The sequence below is a fragment of the Pungitius pungitius genome, chromosome 11 (genome assembly GCF_949316345.1).
Source record: "Pungitius pungitius chromosome 11, fPunPun2.1, whole genome shotgun sequence".
Taxonomy (NCBI): domain Eukaryota; kingdom Metazoa; phylum Chordata; class Actinopteri; order Perciformes; family Gasterosteidae; genus Pungitius; species Pungitius pungitius.
This window is the reverse complement of record NC_084910.1, coordinates 20,544,191-20,556,951: the sequence shown is the minus strand read 5'-3', so window position 1 is coordinate 20,556,951 and position 12,761 is coordinate 20,544,191. Positions and strand designations below refer to the sequence as shown.

At 48.1% G+C, this 12,761-nt stretch overlaps 3 protein-coding genes across 4 annotated transcripts in view; all 3 read left to right on the top strand.

The window, feature by feature from the left end:
* Positions 1-238: 238 nt before the first annotated feature.
* LOC119198134 (uncharacterized) lies at positions 239-2,637 on the top strand. The gene is made up of 6 exons (XM_062565688.1): positions 239-817; positions 960-1,217; positions 1,305-1,529; positions 1,704-1,811; positions 1,914-1,954; positions 2,092-2,637. The coding sequence occupies exons 1-6, from the start codon at positions 484-486 to the stop codon at positions 2,212-2,214; spliced, it is 1,089 nt and encodes a 362-aa protein (XP_062421672.1). The 5' UTR covers positions 239-483; the 3' UTR covers positions 2,215-2,637.
* med18 (mediator of RNA polymerase II transcription, subunit 18 homolog (yeast)) lies at positions 2,626-5,391 on the top strand. 2 transcript variants are annotated; one of them, XM_062565689.1, is made up of 4 exons: positions 2,647-2,665; positions 2,883-2,978; positions 3,177-3,277; positions 3,770-5,388. In XM_062565689.1, exons 3-4 carry the CDS (start codon positions 3,205-3,207, stop codon positions 4,324-4,326), a joined length of 630 nt encoding a protein of 209 aa, XP_062421673.1. In that variant the 5' UTR covers positions 2,647-2,665; positions 2,883-2,978; positions 3,177-3,204; the 3' UTR covers positions 4,327-5,388. The 2 variants fall into 2 exon arrangements, with proteins under 2 accessions (XP_037310923.1, XP_062421673.1); XM_037455026.2 differs by lacking the exon at positions 2,883-2,978 and having other exon boundaries at positions 2,626-2,665; positions 3,770-5,391.
* A 2,889-nt stretch (positions 5,392-8,280) lies between these two features.
* Positions 8,281-12,761, top strand: part of LOC119197981 (forkhead box protein O6-like) — an 18,645-nt gene continuing 14,164 nt past the window's right edge. Inside the window, exon 1 of the mRNA XM_037454736.2 lies at positions 8,281-9,769. Within this exon, the coding sequence (XP_037310633.2) occupies positions 9,281-9,769 (489 nt within the window). The 5' untranslated portion in view covers positions 8,281-9,280. The remainder of the gene's footprint in view (positions 9,770-12,761) is intronic.

The window sequence follows — 12,761 nt, the reverse complement described above, 5'->3', positions numbered from 1 at the left end:
CTCCAGCATCAGACCAACAGGTGATGACATTTGTGCAATTTCTTCACCCCTACACGTTGTTTGGTACTGAATCCTAAAAATAACTCACTGTTTACTCAGCTGTTTACTGACGTCTTCAGCAGTATTAGTGACACTGATGCACATGCTGTATCCTAACACATATGCAGAAGGACAATAAATCATATCACAGCGTGAGAAAAAAAGTTCCCCCGCATTGTCTGTTGGACCACTTCCGATGAGCCCCTGTGAATTTGGTCGTGTTGATGAGTCGTTAACCAGCGAGAGGGCGTTTCACTTCACTTTAGTCTGAGTGCCTCAAGCACAATGTTGAAGGCCCTAGTTTTTCTACTTATTTTTTGGAGCTCATCGGCCTCTACCTCGAGAAACAGTAAGTAACTGACAAAATATTTCACATTACACTGCATTTAGGATGCAATTTGTGTACTCATTACACTATTTACATGTTACACTATTGTAAGTGTAATGAGACGCTTCTATTTGGCAGCCAAAACTGACCTGGTGTTCTCGCTGGGATGTCAAGCTGTGATTCCTTGTTCGCTTCACAAAAGCGATTTAAACTCCATCAAATGGTTCTACAAAAAAGGTGACCATAATGCACCAAGACTGCTGTATTATAAAGACGAGAAAGGAATAGAGCAACATCAGAGCTTCTTCCGCTCCAGAATGAAGGTGCCACATGATGGTTCCTTGATCATTAATCATTTCAGGGAGGTGGACGAGGGCCTTTACTGGTGTGAAATCTGTTCTCGAAAAATGTGTTTGGAGAATCCGCCCACTGTCTTGAGTGTGAAAAAAGGTCAGAACTTTCGTGATTTTTCATCATTTGTTCTCTTAAAACTGAATAAAAGTATTCAGCTGCTCTCTGCATCCATTTATAGACATTTTCCAAAACCCGTCTTTCATTCACATGAACAATTCCTCTGTTTTTTTTTTTTCAGAAACTCTAAAAGAGACTCATAAGACGGTCTACGTTATTACAGGAATCAGTTTAACTGAGACGTGTCCAGGGGACTTTGTTGACTTAAAATGGACATTTGAATCACTCGCAAACTCCAACCGTGGCCCAGAACCAGACTTTGTGACTCACAACAAGTCTATGCACATTGGTAATGTTAAAAAAGCACATGCTGGGAGATATATCTGCTGGAAAAGCGGATGTGAGAAGCTTCTCACGGTCCACTTGTGTGTACTAACAGGTAAGACGATAGCAGCCACACGGACGTCTAGGACAAAAAAGAAATGCTTTTACTTCAAATCTTTCTCTCTTTTTGGCCGTATTTCAGGTCCCAACAGCGAGGCTTCGTCTGTTTCCTGTGCTGTGACGTGTGACATGGAACTCAGTAACGTCAAAGCAAACAGCACAATAAATGTGGAGACAGGCACAGGGACGATATCTGTGCATGTAGATCCAGATGGGTCCTTGAACTGCACGGCAAAGCAGATGTTTGATGGACACCGCGCATTAAACAGCACCAAAAGGCCATCAGACGCTTTCAACAACTCAACAGGTAGCTTTTAAAAATTTCGTTTTTAATGCAGGGGGGTTATTGCAGGGCGCAGACATTACAGGGTGGGGGGGGGGCACAGGCATCTGTGGGCGGTCTAGTTGTCTTTATTGCTCTTAATGAATTAACGGACTATGTGAAGAATTTAAATTCTCATTTTTAAACTTTTTTTTTTAGACTTATCTACGGAATATCTGTTGCCGGTGACTTGTGGAACGTCAGCCGGCCTCGCATCCCTTATTTTAATGTCAATTTTCATTTGCTACAGAACAACGTTACTAGCAGGTAAAGTGTTATTGGTGACAGCGTTTTATTGTTGTTTCCTGTTGTGTTTTGTCAGCGTTGATCTGCTTTGAACGTTGATGCGCTTTCTGTTTCTATCTACAGCGTTTCCTGTTCACTTTTGTTGCCGGGGCGTAAATGCCAGGGTAAGTCAGTTAGTGATGATGATGATGATGATGATGATGATGATGATGATGATGATGATGATGATGATGAAAGCATACCCATGCCATGCACTGTCTACCGTGCAGCAATAAAATACATTTCTTTCTTCTGACTGCAGGGGGAAGAGGAGTCTTCCGTGGTTTATTCATCGACTGTCTTTAGGAGACTTGCAACACGTGATCCTTTTTCAGACAGTGGTTGTGTGTACAGTGAAATACGAGTAAAACAGGCCAGAAATTAAGTTGTTAATGAATAAATAAATGACACTGTGTAAAAGATTTTGTGAAAAATATGTTTATGTTACTTGTGTCTTTAGATACAGTAATTTATTACATTCTACTACATTGCTAACTAATATACTGTATGCAAGTACACCAAGTATACCTTGCAGTATAGGTGAATATTTCCTCATTGAACCGTACACACAGGTGGTTTAGAGAAATAATTATGCTGGGTCGAAAGCAAACGGCTTAGATTGGCTAACACAGGTTTACATTCCATCACGTTGCTGCACAGTGACCGGTGATCATGAAGTGGAATACGCCGGAACAAGAAGACACCTGCATTACCACATGGCTCCAGTAGGCGTAGATATACATAAAGGCCAGTAGGGGGCAGTAATGGGCCTCTATGTCGGATACAACAGCAGCGGGAAACGCAGCAAACGCAGCAAACGAAGAAGAGTAAACTAGGTATTCCTTAGCTGTTGTCGGCTGTGTTCAGTTTTTTTGCTGTCCCAAAATAATCCAAGCCGTTGGAATATCCTGTTATTTGAATCACCACATAGTTCCCATTAATATATGCGTGTCATATTATTCAGCACGGTAGCTAACTTTGAAAAGTTTAGCACGGTACATTGGATCGCACGCCGTTGGAGCTAACGTGTGCTAACATATCTGCCTTAGCTAGGCGCCAGCTAGCTAGCTAGCCGGTCAGAAGACGCGCTTTCCAACTTCGAGCCGGTGTTCCAGGTCAGGCGAAGAGCTGCATATGACCAGTGTTCAGGTAATAATAATTTGTGAATTCTCTTCAACTCTTCATGACTTGAATTAGCTAGCTAATTAGCTCATTACATTTAGCTAACTCGGTTGTGCAAGGTACCAATGAATTGGCGTTAAAAGATGAGAACTCAGGTCCGGGGCTAATGATGAGTGAGTAGATAAAGCTTAGCTATTTGACTTTAGCTAAACTTTACTCCAACAGACAAAAGCGACCTGGTGCCAGAGAAAATATGGAAGCCCCGCAGGTCACAGTGATGCCCGTCACCGGAGGAACCATCAATATGATGGAATATCTGCTGCAAGGTAAGCTGACAAAAGGGAACTCCAGCCCTTTGACGTGCGTGTCCTGAAGGAGAGACTGATGCAAATAGAATGTTAAAATAGGTTAATATCACTGTATGAGGTGAACACGTTTGAAAGTGCTCTAATCACTCTCCAGTTTTTATTCCTGAGAAACTAAAGCGCTTTGTGGCATACATTGTAATGGACTTTCTTTTTTTTTTTAGCAGGATTGCTGTTCTTTCAAAACCTATTTCCCTATTTCGGAGAGGGTGGACAACATACTAGAAACTCATTAAAAGCAGTATAACTCCTCATTACCACTAGCTTCTGTCTAATCCTGAAGTAGAATCAACACCCCTTTTATTTGATCAAAAACTAAATATTTATATTTTTAGATTGTGGGAGTTAATGCATTTTTTTCTGTAGATGCATAAAGTTTAAGTACAATGAATTGTGAATAACGCATTATTTGTTTAATAAACTAATTTGTTTCTGTACCCCTTATCAACGCAGGCAGTGTGTTCGACCAGGCGCTGGAAAGCCTCTTGCATCGCCTCCGAGGTCTGTGTGACAACATGGAGCCAGAGACCTTTACTGATCACGAGCTGGTTTATCTCCTGAAAGGCCAACAAGGGAACCCTTTCATTCTGCGTGCCCGGCGGTCCCTCTCCCACCCCACGTCGCCATGGCACCTACGCTACCTAGGCCAACCTGAGGTGGGAGACAAGAGCCGCCATGCCCTGGTGCGCAACTGTGTTGACGTGGCCGCCTCTCACAGCCTGCCGGAGTTCCTCAACGAGATGGGCTTCCGCATGGACCACGAGTTTGTGGCTAACGGGCACATATTCCGCAAAGGTGCGATGAAAATAGTGGTCAGCAAGCTGTCCCGAATCCTGGTACCGGGGAACACGGAGAACACGGAACGTCTCTCGCTTTCCTTCCTGGTGGAGCTGAGCGTGTTGGCTCCCGCTGGCCAGGACACGATGTCAGAGGACATGCGCAGCTTCGCCGAGCAGCTTAAACCCCTGGTGCACCTGGAGAAGATTGATCCCAGCAAACAGAGGCATTGAATGGCATCATTTGGAGGGTCACGTCATCTTCGGCCACCATGGACAAACAACTTTTTAAAAAATATTTTTACTTGGACTACAATTAAATGCAATTTAACTTTGCCTTAACGGTTATACTTCTGGTGAATTTGTTTTGAGTTTTGAAATGACTAAAGTCAGGCAAAATATTCTTTCATTCTATAAACTTTGGTCACACACATTTTTACATCCTCCCCTTTTCATTATTTCATGAGTTTGGGTTAAACTCTTTGCTAGTTCATTTCTTTTGTGTGGCGTTTGATGCATTCGGAGGATCATCACCTGCACATGGAATTCACTACGTTTACAGAAGAAATGGGAGGAGTGTTCAGGATGAAATAAAAGCAGTAAAAATGTAAAGCAATGTAACCCCTTGCAGGCAGGTGATATTTGTCATAAGAGTAGAGTTCTGCAGCATGACATGTAGGTCGAATAGGAGCTCGTTGCTATTTTTTGGGGGTGTATTTGGTAATTGATTAAATCTGGCAGGTTTAACAAAAAACATCAAACTGAGGCTTTATACCAGTGTTTATATATGTGTATGTATGTGTGTGTCCTTTCTTTTCATTTGGTAGGTTTTGTGTATTTCATGTCTTACCCGTAGATTCTCTCCCACTAGGGGGTCCTCTTGCGCTTTGTGTAACTGTCTTGCCAGCTGAATTCTACCTTGGATTATCTGCAAGGGCTCTGGTTGCCATGGAAATAATTAGCTGTGAGATCTGCACATCCCCCCCCCCCCCCAGCCCCCCAAACACACACTCTAATTACCTTTCTCAATTGCTTAATGATACATAGACCTGTGAAAGCCGTTCTTTCTTCCCCTCAACAAAAGCATTGATTTCCCCTCTCTTCCCTTCTCATTTCTACTGTTAACCCATTAGTGCCTCTTTCATGGGAACTTGAGCTGGGACTATTACACATGAAAGCACTAAAGCTGCACCAGGATCCTCCCTCCTCGTGTTGAATTCTAAAATGGCTTGTACACTAGTGTGTCAACATTACGGCCTATCTGCCGCGGAGCCTCGAGTAACTAATGCACATCCTGTCAGTTATGATAATAATGTGGGCAATAAGACATGAGTGCTTCTAATAATACCCCCACAGGAGAATGCATGTGCTGGGGTTGCAATGTCTGAAGGGAGAGCTGGAGGCCAGCGGGCCGTCTCTACGTGTTGACCTACCTGCACGTCAAGGCTCACGAGGACACTGAGGTGGAGAGGTGAGACGACGTACATGACACGCCCCTTGAAAATAAAACGCACCGAACATCCAATAGCTATAGGATATATTACGTTTAGCTATATTAAGTTTGATGCTCAAAAGGAACCTAATGTCATAGTTTGGTGCACAAAGTTGTCAGTCAATTAGAGCTGGAATTATCTGATGGAGACAGTTGTGTGTTCCAAAACCCACAAGCAGACGGCTGGCCTCCAGGACTACAGAGAACGATGTTAGAGCGGAGTGAATTATGTATTAAAGAGGCAGATTCCTCCTAGCCCGAGGCTTTTCATGTCCAGCACGGATACACTACAGTCTGCTGGCGTCCTTCCACTTAGACTTGTGTTCCGCACGGTGCTCTTTGGTGATGAGCTGCACTCCCACAGCACCTCCACTCAGCATTGCCTGGAGAACAGGGGCACGGATGGGCTAATCGCCGCCTTGGCATCCAGCCTACTCGGCTGCTGTGGAGGAGGCCAACTAACTAACCAACTTGCACAAGTGGGGGATTGAATACGATATATTGCATGTTTTTTTATTTTTATTTCAAGAAGCAGACTGAGGTGATTCCATTTGTTTGTACTGGGGTCTTCAACTCTAATCTATAATTATTATACTGAGGCAGATAGTGTTGTAAACCCATCTTGTGCGACCTCCGACATGCCTTTACTCCACATTCCGCGACACGTGGCCTTAATTAAAACTCTTGGCACCAGTTGTCCTCACTGCCTCTGGACATCTTGTTCCTAGTTGGCAGCGCACTCGCCCGAGATGCCACAGAAAGGCGGCTCTTGCCCGGGGCAGGAAGTCTCTTTAAGTCACCCTTCCTTGGGCCGGTGCCACGCAGGGGCGACACCCAGTGTGGACTACTCTGGAGCGATCGCAGCTCTTGGATTGGAGCCCTCTCCTTCATGTGTCATTGGGAGGCCATATGCCTGTTAGAGAGTGCGGGTTCATGGCTGAGAGGGGGGGGGGGGGACCCGGGGATGTGTTTTCCCAAACAGGCATTGATCTCCCAGGGGTGTTGTTGTGGCTTCTCTAGCTTCCTCTCATCCTGGTCCCACTGGGCAAAATGGTTGACGGGGACACGTTGCACAACGCGGTGGGTTTGGGATTGACGTCCGCTGGCGGTGGCCACGGAAACGACAACCGGCCCTTTTTTCCTCTGTGTGTGTGTGTGTGTGTGAAACTCTTTCGCGGGGGAGAATGGACAGGCCCCAAGCTTGTGGTTTGACTTGAGATGATTACTGCTGGGCGGAACACGCTGTTCCAGGATCAGCTCCTCGGAGCCTGGAGCCAGCCACGCTGCTGTGGAATGTCTGGTATGGGGACAGCGGAGCAGTCGGCCTGGAGGCGACCCAGCACATATGTATAGTTTTTAGAAGTCCTGCTGCATTGGGCCTCCGCCTTTGTTTGTCTCAGTGGACTCTTCTTGCTTTTTCTTTTTTTGGAGATCGAGTCCAGCTGTGATCTTCTGTAATGTGTCTTTCCAAATACCTGTCCTTCCCTTTGGGTAATCAAGAGCGATTGTGTTGTCTGGTGTCGCCATCATGCTGCCACCTGTATGAAGGGTTGTCGTTCTCCAGCTGTTGGCACGTAAGAGACCAAACGATAATGAATCCATAATGATTTGCAGCGAGTCTCCTTTGTAGGTGCACATCAGGGCTTTTTGACATGCGATCCCATTGATGTTTAGCATTAAGTCATTTCTATGACACATGACACACCCTCCCGCATTTAACGGCGTGCTGTTTTTGACAAGCATTTCCAAACGTCAGTCATGTCTGAGCGCACACACAGGCCGTGTTGTGAAACGTTTAAGAATAGCTTCCCCCCCATGCGCACTCTGCACCAAGAGGGCACGTGCTCCTCCTGCCATCTACGGCCACCTGGCTGCACCGTGAGCTGTATGCGGGTAGAACATGTTGAGTATGGAGCCTTCACCTGCCCATGGGGATACAAATGCTCATCACGGAACATCTGCCTAGATTCCAAATATCATATGAAAACCGTAGGTGCGTTTGCAGTGTGGTTGTGAGTGAGTATGAAAAACTGCCAGTAAAAGTCCATGAATAAATATTACAGACCAACATCACACAGGTGTGAATGGGCACAGTCTAAAGCTTGTGATAAAGGTGGAAGGTGAGGTCGTTTTTAATGGGAGGGAATGTACAGCCAATAGGATTCGTGCACCTGTGACGGTGTGCCCGCCCTGCTGTCAGATTTGAGGATTCCCCCCCTCCCCAACCCCCCCTCCTCGGTCAGTGCGCAGCGAGTCATTGCAAATGACGGATGATCTTTCAGTCTGCCCCCTGAAAGAAAAAAAATGTCACCTCACTCCTCCCGGATTAAAATCTAGGGTGACCTAATCTGGACTAAATCGGTCTAATCGGCATAGAAAATGACACTCAAATAATCCTCAGTGAAACCTTGGGCGCGCCGCGCGGTCTCCCTGTAGGGAAACCGGACGCTGTATTCTTTAAAGACAACAACAACAACAACAACTACAACAGAAAGCAACAACAACCTGGTCGAGAATACACAGGAAATTCCCTTTGTGTCATTTTCTAATCGGCCGGAACACAACGCGCCGCCAGAGAGCCTCACGCGGAGCTCGGACTAAGAATCTGGGGTTTGCTCCCGCGCTTCATACCGGAGAGGGTCGTGAGATGGGTGGGGAGAGAGAGGGAGGGAGGGGGGGAGGGAGGGAGGTTTCGCTGTAATCATGTTTTGAGCGTATTGATTTCGTGCGCGCGCTCCAATTGGCAGCGTCTCCGGCGCCGGCGCGTCATCGTCGGTTCACGTCGACGAGTTGTAAGCAAATGAGAACCTGTGTGTGTCGGTGAGAGGGTGTAAAGGGTGTAAAGGGTGTAAAGGGTGCACAGAGAGGTGTGACCGGGAAAAAAAGACTATTTTATTACCCTGACAAGTGGATATTAGATTGGATCGCTGGACTAATTTTTCTTTTTGTTGTAATTTTCTTTGCGTATTTTTTTTTTCAGACTGGGAATTTATCGATTGGTCACGTGCGTCTCTTCGTTATCGCCGCAGACAGTTGGCTGCTGTTCGGGGTGAATGGACCTGAATGTGCCGCTGCCAGCTCGATCCGTGCAGTCTGGAAGATTTAATAATTCACGGTAATCACGCATTATCGCCTCAGTGGATGCTCTCAACGTAGCTCTGGTAACCCCCCCCCCCCCCCCTCCTCCTCCTCCACTCCCCCACCTTTCTTTTCTCATTCTTCCTGTTGTCTTCCTGAGGATTTATCGACGACACGCTTTGCCAATACGCTCCTTATCAGAATTATCATCTGTTGCTGCCGCTGGATTGAAAAGCGCCCCCCCCCTCCCTCCCTCCCTCCGGCTCCCCCGTGACCGGCGCGGGCGCGCGTTACGGATCGGCTGCCTGGAGGTGATGTGGACCTTTTAGACCAGAAGCCGTTCGATAATTCACTCCAGGTAAAATGGACGAAAAATTACTCTTACTTTTATTACTTCTCTTATCGCTCCACGCGCGGCTGTGATTCGGCTCGTGCGCACCATGGTCCTCGCGCTGCGCTGAATTGCTCCTTATTGATTCAGACCGCGCGCTTAATAGGCAACATTCAACGTGAAGTGACACGGAGGACAGTTGGCTATTGGCATCGTGGAGGTATCCCCCCCCCCCCCCCCTCCCTCGCAATTGATTTGATTTATTCCATTTTTCGACGGAGGGGTCAATGCTGATGATGGAGGACGACGAACTGGACGCTCATCAGGTTGATTCGGATTTCGAACCGCAGAGCCGGCCTCGCTCGTGCACCTGGCCGCCGCCGTGCCCGGAGGATTTCCCCGGAGGACACCAGGTCAGCGGGGGTCTCCCGCTGGCCAACATCAAGGTGGAACCAGACGAGGTCCCGGCGTGCGTAGCGGGGCTCGCGGGCGGAGCGCCGGGAGAGCTGACGCATGCGGCCGGCACCCCGGCACCCGCGGGCGCGACGCACCCCTGCTTGGCCGGCGCGGCGCTGGATGTGACGGGACCGCTGCGCAAAGCCAAATCCTCGCGGCGGAACGCGTGGGGGAACCAGTCCTACGCGGATCTCATCACCCGCGCCATCGAGAGCACCGCGGAGAAGCGGCTCACGCTGTCACAGATCTACGACTGGATGGTCCGCTACGTGCCCTACTTCAAGGATAAGGGCGACAGCAACAGCTCGGCCGGCTGGAAGGTGAGGGTCCTCACGCACGTGTTAATCACTAACCGCGAGTATTAGTCCTTTTTGCTAAAACAATATACCCCCCCCCCCCACACACACCCCCACCTGCCATACGCATGTCACCATGGGATCCCTTACGCATGAATGGTGCCATGCGTTATCTTGTCTTAGTTCATTACAGCCGTCAGTCATTCCAATAGATCATTAATGGCTGAATGTAACAGACTGGAGTGCAGTCACTTGCTCTGTGTGTGTGTGTGTGCGTGCGTGTGTGCGTGTGTGTGTGTAATAAGCCTCTGATGGGCAACAGGGTCCGTAGTGGAGCATGAAATCCTTTCACCAGGAGCAGCAACGCAAGGGTTAATGATTTATTTCCATATCTGCTGCGAGTAAATGAGTCTGTTAAATTGAATTAACTGTTCAACGCGTTTCCATGCGCGTAGCGGGACACATTTTCTACTTATCAGTTTATAAACGCATCAACAGAGGGACACTTGTCGTTGGAGGTCACAGGTCAACCGGTGACCACAGTCCACCACGCTGCCCAGAGGAAGCTCCTCGTGGTGTTGCTTGTGGCCATCTGGGGACACAGGAGTCCAGCAGGGTCTGTCCTCCTGGTGCACCTGGTCTGACCTGAGACCTGTGCACCTAAAAATACTTTTTCCCAACGCGTGAGAATTTGGACGCTGTGATGGCCGCCTGCACTTGGTTTGTCAATTATTGCAGCTGTGACCTTTTCATCTTCTTTTTTTCTAAATCCAGATCATTAAACCGGACTTCCCGTCTGGTAACCTATTTTCCAGCATAAACCCATTATTGGACAGGTCTCTAATGCTGATTGCTTGGGTATCCCATTAAATACTTACAGGAAAGAATGATTGAGCAGAGTTAGCAGAACCATCGAGGCGCGGCACGTCCAACGAAAAAAGGCAAACAATAATTGCACGTGTCCAACAACACGCATTGAACCGTCGCCTTTGGTTCCGTTAAAACTTGTATCCTAAACTCTGCTCCGAGTGGAGCAGCAGACCGACCCGCAGCTTTGATCCTGTGGCACAAAGGTGAACCCTGATAAGGCGCGCGCCCCCAGGTAACCTTTGTGTCATTAGCACCGAGAGTCTGCCACCACGAGGGCCTCTTTACCTCTGGTGCTGAAGTCCCGAGGCTGCTATTTATGAAACGGCTAATTAGGGGGGGAGGGGGGGCGGGGGTGACCACGGCAGGCCACAGGCGAGACATGGGGCCCGTTCCAGGTAATGACCGGGCATTAGGTAAGTCGTTTAAGGCGCGCGGCCATGATGCCGACGTGCTCTCGGCCACAGACGGAGCGGCGTGGTAAACGTGCACTTAGGGGTCACATGTGGAGCCCAATCTTCAGCATGTGGAAACATCCGCTCCGCAGCGCGCGCGCGTGTGTGTGTGTGTGTGTGTGTGTGTGTGTGTGTGTGTGTGTGTGTGTGTGTGTGTGTGTGTGTGTGTGTGCGCACCCTCGGTTCTGATGCAAACTGCCGGCCAGCGCAGTAAATGTTTGTGTGAGCCCGGCTCGTCACATGACAATCACATTTTTGTATTTCTTTGCAGGATTATGAATATGTAATGAAGCCCTGTAGAATCTCCTTCTTGTTGGGAGTTTGAGAGACATTGACATGCATCATCCATATGAAAGCAGCTGGAGAGAGCGAGTTTGACATTGTTAATATAAGGTCACACGTGACACAGGATCCCGCATCACACAACACACGCTCATACATGTCATCTAACATTCATATCCGGCCGTATTGTGTGAGAAAACATCACTTTTATCATCCACAAGGTTTTAAATCTCAATCCACACAATCGCGCACTAAAACATTTGATAAAAAAACAGTCTGTTTGTTCTTGTTTTGGAGCAAAAAACCACAAAATAATTGTTGGTGAGCTGCAGATGAAATGCAGTGGTATAGCTTGGCAGGTTGCGTAGGAGGCCGGGGGGAGGAGGGAGGGGGGGGCCGTGTAGGAGACGATGCCTTGACGATGGGTGCTAGACAGCCGGTACACCTGGACGGTGCCATTAAGCTCCTATAAATACCTAATGGCTTCTGACTTCTTGGAAAGCTGCAGGATTCTGAGGTCCTGGTTTCCTAATCGCCTCGTCGTTGTTGAGGGGCGGTTACGTACGATTGTGTACTTGTGAGGCTGATTAGACGTCCTGCTGCTGCCGTGACGATTGATGGGCACCTCAGTGGCCTTTTATTTTTCCAATGTTCAGTAACTAACTACAGCGAGCCAACGTAGACGTGTGCAGCATGCTGTAAAGATAGCGATCATTTCTGAAGCCCTGTGTTTATGGTTGTGTTTTATGGCTAATTATATCTCTATATCCACGGCTCCAAGTGGATGCACACTGCATTTGTGCGTGGGAGAAGCACATGTCAATTTGAACAAAGCGTCAGTGTGTGTGTGTGTGTGTGGGGGGGGGGGGGGTCGTAGAGGGGGAGGGGCTGTCTACTTCTATAGGCGGCTGTGTTTGGGCCTTCTGATTGGTCTGACAGCGTGTCACTGCAGAGGATGCTGCGTAGTCTTGCACTTGACTTCATAATGCCTTTAATGGGGGATATGTGGGGGGGGGGGTTGCCCTGCAGCCGCCCACTAGTTTGTCAACTCTAAAGGAGATATATACTGCTAATTGTTATGGAGTGTGTGTGTGTGTGGGGGGGGGGGGTTATTGTATGTGTCTGCATGGAAAGTTATTGGATAAAATATTGTGAATTGTGCGACGCGTACCTCTAAAACAGCATCCCTTTATGTTTTGGGTGTATGCCGTTTCCAGAGCCTCCGGAGGGCTCCTCTGCTGGGGGGGGGGGGAGGGAGGCACCTCGCCACAGCGGCCTGAGCAGGGTCACCAGGGCAAAAGGTCACAGGGCTTCCTTTAATGAGCGAGATTAGACCAGGAACGCATCATTAGAGGATAAAGCGTAACGTGACAGCTACTACAGCAGGAAGAGGAAGAGAAAGAAAGATGTCT